This window comes from Myotis daubentonii, chromosome 1 (genome assembly GCF_963259705.1).
Source record: "Myotis daubentonii chromosome 1, mMyoDau2.1, whole genome shotgun sequence".
Classification (NCBI taxonomy): domain Eukaryota; kingdom Metazoa; phylum Chordata; class Mammalia; order Chiroptera; family Vespertilionidae; genus Myotis; species Myotis daubentonii.
The window spans coordinates 3,223,099-3,237,059 of NC_081840.1; the positions used below are offsets into that span (position 1 = coordinate 3,223,099).

General features: G+C 43.2%; 1 protein-coding gene across 4 annotated transcripts in view; it reads right to left on the reverse strand.

Moving 5' to 3' along the window:
* The window catches only part of ATG2B (autophagy related 2B), a 75,853-nt gene extending 61,964 nt beyond the window's left edge, over nucleotides 1–13,889 (reverse strand). For 3 of the 4 annotated variants that reach the window (XM_059686038.1, XM_059686040.1, XM_059686034.1), the window contains exons 1-4: nucleotides 13,283–13,888; nucleotides 5,826–5,988; nucleotides 1,262–1,414; nucleotides 735–837 (exon numbers count right to left, since the gene is read on the reverse strand). In XM_059686038.1, coding sequence (XP_059542021.1) covers nucleotides 735–837; nucleotides 1,262–1,414; nucleotides 5,826–5,988; nucleotides 13,283–13,444 — 581 coding nt within the window. In that variant the 5' untranslated portion in view covers nucleotides 13,445–13,888. Of the gene's footprint in view, nucleotides 1–734; nucleotides 838–1,261; nucleotides 1,415–5,825; nucleotides 5,989–13,282 lie in introns of all 4 variants that reach the window. The other variant, XM_059686036.1, reaches the window with a different exon arrangement.
* Nucleotides 13,890–13,961: the final 72 nt, after the last annotated feature.

Below are 13,961 nucleotides of genomic sequence, written 5' to 3' on the forward strand. Positions count from 1 at the left end.
ATGTTTTGTGAAAAGACAGAACCCATAACTTATCTGCTTAAAATTTGGCAAAGGTCCCCCACAGATCCATATACAAGTATCGTTGGAGCTCAGTGTACATACTTCACTCTGCTTATTTCTGTGGGCAGTTCTCATGGCTCTAAGACACAGTGAACAGTCAGTAACTCTAATCAACACCCATGACATATAAAGTCAATCCCTGCTGAGAACTATTTACTGGGTCCAAGTGGGCATCCACGGAAAACCAAAAGCGATGTTTCTATCTGTTTACATAAATCACTACTGCACATGCTGACCTTATAATACCCTCACAGAATCCTCAAAGAAAACAGAAGTCTTAGCCTTTCTCACCAAAGCAGCAAAACTGCTGCTCACATTAATGAGACACACCTAGAGTGCACTGCTTATGTGCAGAACCTGACACTCCCCAGCGGGAGTGCCTCACGCTGAGCAGCACACTGTTTTGACTTGACAGCAACTAAAAGAGAATTTCTTGCTTTGAATTCGACGTAGTATTATATATAATTATACCCCAACTGGTACTTTACGTTTTCCATAAAGGGACTGGAACACTGCTTGGAGAGCAGCACTTTACTCCGAAATTACGCAATATATTAATTAAATATCATTACTTCTCACCTCCAAAAGCATTCTGAAGTCTAATAAGAGTTACAGTATGTTATTCATTAAAAAACAGAATAGGGTCATATTTTTCCAGGTATGAAAGGTCTTACCTTTCTATTCGAATTTCAAGTGCAGTTCCAGTTTTGGAGTTTTCTGGCACATGTTCAATTCTCAAGACGGTGTCTATAAAAGTGACTTTTACTCTTCTTAGTACTAAAGTAAATAGGTAACCATCAACATAAGAGACAAATAAAAACTTCGAATGAAAGAATAAATACTAAATTTGTTTAATATACACTTACAAAATAAAATTGAATTCCATTCCTTAAAAATCCCAAACTCTCGAGTTCTGAGCACTTACCTGTTGTTACAGCTCATGGACACCTGGGGCAGTGACTAACCCTCTCTGTTGAATTCAGACCCAATTCTAAGTATAATAAAGTAAACTCAAGGAGAAGTACAAAAGAACATGAAATTAAATGGAATGCAATATTTAAATAACCTCAACTCTAAAGTTCTGAAGGGAGAACAGTTCATTTAAAAGTCACTTCAATGACTTTTCCTTATACAAGGCTTACTAAACAAAGATACTAAATGAAATTTCGATTTTTAAAAAAAATACTCAATAATACCAAACCTGTTTCAATGGTTTCAGCAAACTTTTCAAGTCCTTCAAAAGGCTGGGATCCTTCTCCTTGTTCATCTGTTAGTTTCTGGCTAAGACATTCCTTCGCCAACTGCATACTGCTGGTCATGAAACTTGACCAATACATAGGCTCAGATCCAGTTGCTGCAGAAAACATAGATTAATCCTAAATAATTTTTCATAGTTACCACAAGCCATTTCTTAAAATAACACATTTCAAGTAGATAAATTAGTAATCCTCTATAAGATATTTAGCATCAGGGTGTTACCTAGGGATACAATATTCTACAGAAATTACCCCTTAGATTTAAACATCATCTTATAATGACTGGGAGTGGGGGGGGGGGGGGGGGGCGGCGCGGGACAAATCACAGTAAAAGTCCAGAGACATGTGCTCTGAGTACATGATATATATTTGCCAAATATTAATTTATGTGCTCATTCAGTGTGTATTTTACACACCCATGAGCTGTTCAAAATACTGTAGAGCAGGAGTTGACAAATTTTCTGTAAAGAGTCTGATAGTAAATATGTTAGGCTTTGGGGGCCATGTAGTCTCTATCACAACTACTCATGAAGGAGTATTTTGGTGTTCTAATAAAATTTTTTTTACAAAAACCAGATTTGGCCTGCCAGCCTTAATTAACTGATCTCCAATAGGAGTAGAAAAATAAAGTAATTATTAATTCTGCCCTCAGAGAGCCTATAGCATAATAGAAGAAATGAGATAAGGTTAAAAAGAATTAGTACAGCCCTAACCGGTTTGGCTCAGTGGATAGAGAGACGGCCTGCGGACTGAAGGGTCCCAGGTTCAATTCCGGTCAAGGGCATGTACCTTGGCTGCGGGCACATCCCCAATAGGGGGCGTGGAGAAGGCAGCTGATCCATGTTTCTCGCTCATTGATGTTTCTAACTCTCTATCCCTCTCCCTTCCTCTCTGTAAAAAAATCAATAAAATATATTTTAAAAAAAAGAATTAGTACAACTATTAAGTTTCAACAGAAAACATTATGACCACTAAGAGGTGAAGTTCTCTAGCTGAGGGAATTAACAGGAAAACAGGTACAGGTAGAGTTGATGTAGGCTTTAGAAGGTTAGTATAAATGTAGATAAAACAAAAGAGCAACCTTTGAGGAAGAAACACATGAACTGAAAAATCCTTTCCAGCGCTTCCCCTCATGAGAGAATTCCATCACACTTCCTTTTGTTATTCAAAATAAATGGGCAGAGATTACTAGAATTACTGTCTTCCAAATCAATTGTAAAAGCCCTTCTAATAGGACAGTTTTAAAGTAAGGAGAAAATATTTGACTTTCCATCAGAAAGTATTATTATATGTACCCAGAGTTAAAAGATAAAATATTCTTGTTTATTAACTACCGGGTTATTAAGGAGGATTTCCATGCACAGATTACTAATTTTCAAAATACAGGCACTATAATTCTACTAAGCATAATTTAAACTTGGTGATTCAGACAGCACTGGAAATTATAATTCTTCAAATATATGTTTAAAAACATCACTTGTCACTGAAAAAAAAGAAATTTAAGTTCATAATTTAAGATGACTTACCATCGTAACTTAACTGGTTCTTAAAATGCGCACACACACATAAATACACACTTTGTAGTAGGAAAATCTGAGATACAACATAGCATAGTGGTTAAGAACAAGGACTCCAGAACTAGACTGGCTGAGTTCAGATCCTCTCTTTTCCACTTGACTAGCTATGACCTTGGACAAATTATTAAACTTATATGGGCCTCAATTACCTGTTCTGCAAAATAAAGATAATAAAAAATATCTATTTCAAAGAGTTACTGTGAGGATAATATTTGTAAAGCACTAAGTATAATATCTAGCATGCAAGAGGTACTATATATGCTTAAGTCAGAAAACATCATGTGCAAGTAAAGCTACCACACATATATACTTGTAAACAATTACAACTTTAAAGCTTTTCCTTCCAAAAATTTTTGCCCACTTACCCAATCCTAGGAAAGAGATGAAATAATTGTACAATGAACACCTGCGTGCCCTTCACCTATATTCATCAAGATTCTATTCTCTCTCTTTCTCTCTCTCTCATACTTTTGCTGAACTATTTGAAGATAAACTGCAGACATCATAACACTCACTCCTAAATACCTCAGCATGTAATTCCTAAGAACAAGAACATCCTCCTGCAAAATACACCCAAGTAATATAACTTTAATATATAATACTCTTATGTTCTATACCCAAATTTTCCCAGCTACCCTGATAACATCCTTCATAGCAATAAACAAAGACATGATTATATACTGCAATTAGTTATTCATGTCTTTAGCCTCCTTTAATCTGGAACAGTTCCTCCATCCTTCTTATCTTCCATTACACTGACATTTTTAACAGTGCTAACCATTTACTTTATAAAATTTCCCTTACTTTGGATGTGTCTGACTGCTGCTTTATAATTTAGCAGGAACAGTAAGTACAACACTGATGTGTGTCCTTCCCAGTTGATTACATCAGGACACACATGCAGTCAGTTATTTTTGGTGGTGACTCTCAATTTTCTCCAACATAAAGGTAAGTTTACCCTTTGTAAAAAATATGTAGCCCTGGCCAGGTGGCTCAATTGGTTGATGTATTGTCCCTTACACCAAAAAGGTTGTGAGTTCGATTCTGGGGTCAGGGCACATACCTAGGTTGTGGGCTCAATCCCTGGTCAAGGCGCTTAAGGGAGGCAAACGATTAACGTTTATCTCTCACATGGATGTTTCTCTCTCTTCCTCTCTCTATACATAACCTCTGGTGAGGGTTAAGAAGAAGAATCTACAAATCAGTGGGAGATAATTTGATACTGTCTAAATATTAAACTCCTCAACAACCCTTCACTAAATAGTATTAGCATTCATTGATGATTCTGTTCTGTATCAATTTTTACTATGGTGGCCAAAAGAATAGTGAATTCTATTTTTGTTATTTATACGTAAGTAGGTATTCTATTGCAATAAAGATCTTTCCCTTCTCCCTGTCCCCATTACATATTTATTTATTTGCTCAATATGGACTTAGGGCATTTTTTTAATTTAGCATGTTATAATTCACTAGGGGCCCGGTGCACGAAATTCGTACACTGGGTGTGTGTGGGGGGGGTGTCCCTCAGCCCAGCCTGCCCCCTCTCACATACTGGGAGCCCTCAGGCGTTGACCCCCATCACCCTCCAATCGCAGAATCGGCCCCTTGCCCAGGCCTGACGCCTCTGACAGAGGCGTCAGGCCTGGGCAGGGGACCCTCATTTCCCCCCATCACTGGTTCTGCCCCCAGACCCCTCCGATTGCTGGCTTTGCCCCTTGCCCAGGCCTGATGCCTCAGCCAGAGGCGTAGACCCCCATCACCCTCTGATCACCTGATCGGCCCCTTGCCCAGGCCTGACGCCTCCGCCAGAGGTGTCAGGCTTGGACAGGGGACCCCCATATCCCCCCGATCACTGGCTCTGGCCCCCGCCCAGGCCTGATGCCTCGGCCAGAGGAGTTGACCCTCATCACCCTCCGATCACCAATCACCGGATCGGCCCCTTGACCAGGCCTGAGGCCTCTGGCAGAGGTGTCAGGCCTGGGCAGGGGACCCCCAGCTCCCCGCGGTTGCAGGCTCTGCCCCTTGCCCAGGCCTAACGCCTCTGGCTGAGGCGTCCGGCTCGGGCAACGGGGACCCGCAGCTGCAGCGGCCCCGCGATCGTGGGCTCCGCTTTAGGCCCAGGCAAGGGACCCCTAGCTCCCGGGACTGCCAGCTTCGACTGTGCCCAGCTCCCATCGCTGGCTCCACCCCTACTTCCTACTATCACTGGCCAGGGCAGAAAAGGCACCTGATTCTCCAATCATGGCTGGGGGGCAGGGCAAAGGCAGCCCCTTGGCCGCCTTTGCCCTGCCCCCCAGCTCTTAGCTCTCCCCTGGGTTTCCGATCACTGTCAGTGGCAGGGGGCTTCTTCCTGCTTTCCCTTTTGCCTCCCTGCATTGTGCCTACATATGCAAATTAACCGCCATCTTGTTGGCAGTTAACTGCCAATCTTAGTTGGCAGTTAATTTGCATATAGCCCTGATTAGCCAATGAAAAGGGTATCGTCGTACGCCAATTACCATTTTTCTCTTTTATTAGTGTAGATTATTGTCATCATTATTTTTGATACTCAGATTTGGCTAATGGGAGCCCCTTCAAGCCTGATCTTGTGTCCTTTTAACAATTCTCCACAATTTTTGAGCACTTCCTTGCTTTCTGGCACAGTCCTTTGAATCTTTAGAACACAGTAAGTAATTGGTAACAAATAATTACATCAACCATCTACATACTAAAGTTCCTGTGGGTAAATAGGCAGAGAAGTAACATTAAAGATACAATCACACACATACACCACACCCTACACCGACCCATTTTATCTATCTCACAAATACAATGCAAAGTAATAAATTAAATATTGAATATAATGCAATTAGATTACTTTCCCAATCTCTGGGAAATAAAATAGAAACACTCAATAGAATAAAATAAAATAGAACACATGAGATACACCTACCTAGGCGAGGTCTAGGTCGGAAGACCATTTCTAGCCCTTTCACTTCCAGTGCACAATTATCCTGTAGCAAGGAGCCCCATGGAACTGACAGAGAAATTGACTGTATGAATCCTTCAGTGACTTCTAAAGGCGCATCTGCTGACTCCAGGATCTCATTGAGGCACTAAAGAGAAAAACCAAGGGCAATTTTAAATCACGAGAACTTAAAATTGTTAACGTATTCAGATGCTGAATATGCTCATATATGTGTCAGGCACTAGGATAAAGGAAGCAGAGACCTAGTTAATGACGATCCCTGGTCCTCACAAGCTTACAAAGATAACTTACCATGAAAGGCACACGTAATTAAAGTATGATGAGTTGCACCCAGCAGGTGTGGCTCAGTGATTGAGTGTCAACCTATGAACCAGGAGATCACAGTTCGATTCCCAGTCAGGGCACATGCCCGGGTTGCAGGCTCAATCCCCAGTGTGGGGCGTGCAGGAGGCAGCTGATCTATGATTCTCTCTCATCATTAATGTTTCTCTCTCTTCCTTCTTCTCTGAAATCAATAAAAATATATTATGCCGAAACCGGTTTGGCTCAGTGGATAGAGCGTCGGCCTGCGGACTGAAAGGTCCCAGGTTCGATTCCGGTCAAGGGCATGTACCTGGGTTGCGGGCATATCCCCAGTGGGAGATGTGCAGGAGGCAGCTGATCGAAGTTTCTCTCTCATCGATGTTTCTAACTCTCTATCTCTCTCCCTTCCTCTCTGTAAAAAATCAATAAAATATATTTAAAATATATATATATTATTTTTAAATACATTTTATTGATTTTTTTATGGAGAGGGACAGAGTCAGAAACATCGATGAGAGAGAAACATCGATCAGCTGCCTCATGCACACCCCCACTGGGGATGCACCCGCAACCAAGGCACATGCCCTTGACCGGAATCAAACCTGGGACCCTTCAGTCCGCAGGCTGACGCTCTATCCACTGAGCCAAACCAGCCAGAGCAAAATATATTATTTTTTAAAAGTGAGATGAGTTACATGCAGAGAAAATGCATTGTGCTATTTGAGCGTGTAAAGACCCTAACCTGGCACGCTAGTTGAGGAACTGCTATTTAAAGCTGAGACGAGAAGGCTGAGGAGTCACTAGGCAAAGTGTTCCAGGCAAAGACAAAGGCATGTGGAAGGATTAAAAAAAAAAAAAAAAAAGCAGAGGTCAGAGAGGGCAAGCCCACCTACTTGAGATGCAAGAATATCTAAAGAGAAAAGCAGCTGTAGCTTTAGTGTACTGTGTCAGGGTGATGAGCCAGAGATAAGGCTACAGAGATAAGAGAGAGGGGCATCCAAAAACCTTGTAATTCATGTTAGAGTCTGAAATTTATCTCAAGGGCAAGGTGAAACCATTGAAAGATTTTGAGTTTCCATGCCATGACGGGACTGGAACGTTTAGAGGGCCTCTCCTGCAGCCAGGTAGAGCATGAATTGGAAGAAAGCAAACCTCAGACAGAACGGTCGTGATGAGCAGAAGCTAGAAAAGTTGGTTTGGCAAGGACAGCAACACTGAGGACAGTGAGAAGCGGACGGATTGTTGTGATACATTAGGAAGCCAAGTTAGCTGCCATCAAGAGGAAAGAAGAATGACTCCGGGTGCTGGCTTGGGCAACTGCTTCAACAGTGGTGCCATTTACTAGACAGAGAAACCTGGAGAAGCTGGTTAGGCGACAGAGGAGGAGTTCAGTCCCAAAGAATACATCTGAGCAGACACCCAGGTGGAGATGTCTAGGAAGCAGCTGGAAATTCCGGTCTAGAGCTCGAGAGAGTCATCTGGGCTGGAGACAGAGAAGAGCATTGTGAACACAGAGGGTAAATGACGCCACGGCGGTGAGGAGAGATGACCTTTAGGAACTTACATAGAGGAAAACAACAAGAGGCCTAGGACAGAACCCTGGTAAACACCAATATTTAAGAAACACGTTAAGAAAGAGGAACCTGCAAAAGGCAGAAAGGAGAAGGGAAATCAAGAAAGCTTCATTTTCCAGAAAATCATGGAAAGACAATGTGAAAGAAAAGAGTGAGCAAGTGCAGCAACAGCTAAAAAGGAGTCAAAGATTTTTAAGGGTCCCCTGGACTTTACTAGGTAAGTGGTATTTAGGGTACAGGTGATGCCATTGAGAGGGATTTCAATAGAGGGGGGAGGCAAGCTAGATTATAACAGAAGGGTGACAGAAAGGATGTAAATACAGTTAGCAGAATAATTAAATGCGTTTCTGACAATATATTTTTAAATTAGAATAAAAGTTATTAAATGCCAGTTTTATGTAGGGTACTTCCTGAAAGCCATGTTGCATAAGGGTGGAGTCATAATTCTTTGTCTACAAGCCTAATGCTGAATATTGAGTGAGACGGAGACTAGCTCCTGTTTTACCAGAGGTTTCTCCTGAAAGGCTTTCTGCATGCTGGGGCTTGCGTAACCATCCAGACTTTCTAAAAAGTACATGGGCACGGGTGGTCTCAAGGTACAAACACCCAGATCCTCACTCTCTAAAGATACTCTTTCCCCAAACTGACCTTCCTCGGAAGAGTACTTACAGCAGTGACGTCAAGTTGGGTCTGCTTTCCCATAGCCCTCGGTGTGACTCACTTCTCCCACTTAGCCAAAACAGGCCTATCCTTTTACCTTCCTGAATCCTCTCTTATACACTACCTAGCGTATAAAAATCTCCAGGCAGGGCCAGAAACTTAAGTTTTCTGGTCTTTCACTGTCTTATACATATTTTTGACATGACACCAAAGAAAATCAAAGAACTAAGTGATATTGCTACTGCAAATCCCTTCAGTTCTCATCCACTTAGTTAAGGCATCAGTGTTTCTCAAGCTTGTAATTATTTTAAAAATTTAGAATGAGCCCTAGCCAGGTGGCTCAATAGGTTGAAGTGCCGTCCCTTATACCAAAAAGGTTGAGGGTTCAATTCCTGGGCAGGGCACATTCCTAGGTTGCGGGTTTGATCTCCAGTTGGGGAGCAATTGATGGATGTTTTTCTCTCTCTCTCCTCTCTCTCTCTTTTGCTCTTCCCTCCCCCCTTCCTCTCTCTCTGAAATCAATAAAACATATTCTCAGGTGAGAATTAAAAAAAGAAAAAGAAAATTTATATAAAAGCACCCAATATGTAAATAAATGGTCACTATTATCTTCAAAAGCAAACTAAAATCCCCTGCCTTGATGCCATGCCCCTCTAGTCATCAACCTCATTTCTCTTTCTTTTGTCAAGGGAGCTATTTTCTCAAACCACAAACTACTATCTGCCTTCTAACACTCAGCTCCTTTGAAACTGCTCTTAACCGCCAATAAACTGACAAATGCAATGAAAAACATTCAGTCCTCATCTTCCTTGAATACTCATCTCAGTCTAATTCCTATTTTGAAATTCTAACTTTTCTTGGCTTCCGTAACATGCTTCACACTGAGTCTTTTTTCCAATTCTTTACCACTTAAAATGATGATACTCTTCTAAGTTTTATCTTCAGCTTTTTTTGTTTCTCAACTAATCTACAACTGCCCATGCACTTTATGCCATTCCAGTGTTTCAGTTACCACTGATACTCTGATAACTCCCAAATCTTCCCAACTCTTCCTTCCTCAAATCCAATACTATATAGCATTTTGACCACTTCAATGGGAAAAGAACTCATGAACTCCTCCCTCCCACTTGAAGCTCCTTGAAGTTAGCAGTCTCTAAAATGTATCTATCCCAGAGATAACAGATGAGCCAATAGAGATGTGAGTAGAAAAATTAGACATTCTATATTAAATTTTTCACATTTTTATACAAAGGGCATTGGCACCCTCACTCCAGCCATATATCAGACTGGTACAAAGAGAAGACCAGCCCTAGCAGGTTTGGCTCAGTGGATAGAGCATGGGCCTGTGGACTGAAGGGTCCCAGGTTTGATTCTGGTCAAAGGCACATGCCTGGGTTGTGGGCTTGATCCCCAGTAGGGGGCATGCAGGAGGCAGCCGATCAATGATTCTCATCAGTGATGTTTCTATTTCTCTCTCCCTCTCCCTTCCTCTCTGAATATATATATTTTCAAAGAGACCAGTAGTTCCACAATGGGGAAGAGTTAAGAATGGTGCCCTCAGTTGGATGTTCCATTCCAACACACTGAAACTTACCTGAGCATCATTCTGCACAATAAAAACAGACCTGTAGTCCTGGCCGGGTGGCTCAGTTGGTTGGAACATTATCCCATACACCAAAAAGGCTGTGGGTTCAATTCCCTGTCAGGGCACATGTGTAGGTAGTGGGTTTGATCCCCAGTTGGGACTTGAGTGGGAGGCAACCAATGTTTCTCTCTCTTCCTTCTTCTCTCTCTTAAAAGGAAAAAACAAAAACATATCCTTGGGTAAGGATTAAAAAAACCCAGACTTTTAAGCAACAGAATCTTTGTAAAAAGACAAAAAGTGACAATAACTTTCTGATTTTCTGGCTTTACTTATGGCCAAATATTTAAGAGATGATTTTAAAGATGAAAAGCCATTTTCTTCTGTATAAACAGAAGAATTCTAAATATGCTGATCACTTATGTGATGACAAATAGCTATCAATAGTATATGCTACCAGGCAGGTATATTCCAAAAAACAAAACATACTGTATATTTTCAAAGTACAGATGCCATTTTAGTAATGAGTGAGAAAGTAAATACTTTTCAAAGGATACTTGTACTAGGAGGAGAATGTTTTGAAAAATTATATTTGGAAATGTCTCTATTGTTACATGATTTTGTTGCTGAAATAATGTTTATTAAAAATACTATCTTTTTTTAAAGTCATTATCTACACAAAAGTTATAAAAGGTTTGAACATATGGAAAATTATCCCAATGAATCTAAAAGTCTTGCTTAAGAGTTTCTTAAAGATATATATATATATATATATATATATGTAACCTTCCAATTAACTAGCAAAAATAACTGATTGAGACCAAGGAAGAAGGGAATGTCACTGCCAATTTCAACATAATCCTGTGCATAATTAATGGTTGGCAATTGAAACATTAGTGATGTCACCAATTATGCAATTCTTCCATTTGTATCTATGATTCTGTGAGGTATCTTTTTTTCAGTAATGAAAGTCAGTCGAATGAAGTGTCAAAAGTAACTGAATTTGGAATCAGAAGTTTGAATAGCTATATTTGTCATATCAAGATTTATCAACAACGCTGGCCGGTTTGGCTCAGTGGATAGAGTGTTGGCCTGTGGACTGAAAGGTCCTGGGTTCAATTCCGGTGAAGGGCACATGCCCAGGTTTCAGGCTCACTCTCCAGTGTGGGGTGTGCAGGAGGCAGCCGATTAATGATTCTCTCTCATCATTGATGTTTCAAACTCTCTCTCCCTCTCCCTTCCTCTCTGAAATCAATAAAAGTATATATATATTTTTTAAAAGAGTGATTGCTAAAATAGCTTTATTAAAAAAAGATTTATCATCAACAGAACACACTATAATTAATAAATAAATTAACAGCAACAAATGTTTACTGGATGCTTTATTTGACATTATCATTTTGGCTGGGGATATCCCTCACCTTCAAGGAAAAGGACAAAAAATATTCAGAGTAAGTCTAGCCATAAATCACTCTACCAATGATCCTGAAGTCAAACTGTAAAATTCAAATATTACCACCTCTGATTTTCCATGAGGATTACATGATCCACACAAATTAAGAGTGTCTAGCATAGCGTCTTAAATACAAAAGATGCTCAATAAACATTTACTTTCCTTTGAAGCCATAGGATTCATAACGAAATAATGGCCTTAGGAATTAGACAGGTTTGAATTCTCACTGTACCACTTGTTGGCCGTGTCACTTGGGGAAAATTATTTAACTCCATCTGTAAAATGGAAATAATAATACCCACCTTATAAGATTAATGTGAAAAGCCATTAATGAATAATGTATACAAAATCATTCAACCCACAAAAGACAGTTAGTAAATATCCAACCCTCCTCCTTCAAGATAGCCTATTCATAACTGTACTGAAAGTAGAGACTCATGGATCGTTAAATTTATTTTATTTCTTTATGGGTCATTGAATTTTAAAATATCCACCATAATCCCTATCTTCTGGTAAGAATTACAGCAGTACAGTACCCTGCCACAGTGCCTGGCATGGAGTGTATAGCTACTCCATTAATGTTGACTGCACTCAGGTGAGTTCCTATGTCCAATGTCAATAGGCAAACTGTGGCAGCTGGGCTGGCCTGATGTGGGCCTGGGTCTTCCCATTATCCTATGTACTCTCCCTAGTTTAAATCGTCTCGTTACGGATATTCATGCTAGTGCAAATCAATGTAAGGGCCATAATGCAGAATTATCATAATTTGAGCTTTTCGAGTTTCTATGGCTAAGAAGTCATTACTTTGTTAAAATACTTTTTCATAAAAGGGAAAACCACAGCTTTTTTACACAGCTTAAATTAGGAGGAAAAAAAGTTTCCTTTTGTTCTTGCACAACTATCACAGGAAAGTCGTCTACACTTATGATGTCCTGCATGGAAACCGCTTAGGATTGCTTTTAGAAGAGTAAATAAAACTCTAGAACGGCACAACCGATTCAAACTGAGCAGCGAACTCCAGCGCAGTAAATAAATGGCCGGGGGGAGGGGAAGCCACTTGTCAAACCCAAGGCGGCGCGTACTTAAGCAAAGCACTACCCAGTGAGCGTTCAAATGCAAGAGCAGCTGTCCGTGCTGAGCTGAAGTATACCTGAGGCACCTGCAGGCCACAAGGAGTCGCCTCACAGCCTCCGGATGGCAGGTAGGAAACAGGATTTAAATGCCCGAGAATCGCAGCCTCAGCGCTTTTGCAACACCTGCGCTGGCTGACGCTCGGTCACGTGAAACCGCCCGCGCTCCCAGGGCCATTCACAGGCTGGCCTTGCACCATGTCAACAAGCAAAGGCAGGCAAACCGGCGGGGGCGGCCTTCACCCAACTTTCTCCCGCTGGCAAACGCGGTTCCGAGTCCACGCTGTGCGAGGAGCCGACCCCCAACACATGACCGAAAGCCTGGGAGTGCTGGCATCCCCGAGGTCCTCCATCCTTCCCGCTCCCGAGTGTCATCCCATGAAACAGGGGGTCCGTTTGCCACTGAACCCCCGCGACCCCTTCGATCGGAGGGGGCAGCCCGGTCACCTCCCTCCATGGACGCCTTCCCAGACCCCAGCCACTGACCCCACGGGTTCCCACCGTGCAGACTCCAGTGTCTCGGTTACGTTTCTGGAACACGTGTTGGGAGGGCGCAAACTTGCTAGAAAGAGATGAAGCCACCCTTTCCGCACGGTTATCTGGGCCCTGCCGCACTGCCCAGGGAGGGGACGAATGTCACCAATTTTGGGATGACAGCCCTTCAAATCGCCCTACGGAGGGGAGCGAGGCCCGGCCGGCCGGCCGCCGGCAGCTCTTACCCATTTGTCCAAGGGGACCTGGGCGAGGGAGCCGGTGCCCTGGTACAGGTCCAGGCTGAGCTGCTCCAGGCTCAGCTTCTCCTGCAGGAAGTGGCCCAGGTACCGCTGCAGGAGGTACCGGCAGGCCCTCTTCTTGATGGACTCTGAGAACGGCCACGGCATGATGAAGGCTGGCGGCGGCTGCGGGCGGCGGCGACTCCGGCCTCGTGGCGCAGACTCCGGCTCCAGGCCGCGACCGCGGCGCCTCGGGTCCCGGCCGGCGACCCCGGGCCGCGGGTGGGCCTAAGCCCGGGGCGGCTCCTCCATGCCCGCCGGCACCGGGCGTCCCTCAGGGCGACCCCATCTCCAGCGCCGCGTCGTTCGCTCTAGGCCTGGCGGACCGAGACGAGGCGCGGAAGAGTCCCCGTCGCCCCTGACCCGCGGGGTCCGGGGGATCCCCTTCCACACAGAGAGAGGGTGCAGGAGAGGCGGGGGGAGGCGATAAGGCCCGAGGCAGGGGCTCAGCGGACACCTCCACCGCCGCCGCGCGACGAATTTGTTGTCATCCGGGGGCGCGCTCCCGGCTCTGGCGACGCTCCCGGCGCGTTCGCGAGACCTGGACTCCCTGCGCGCGACCGGAAGTGACGTCACACTGGGACTGGCGGAGGCGGGAAGAAGAGCCCGGAAGCGAGCGTTTCCG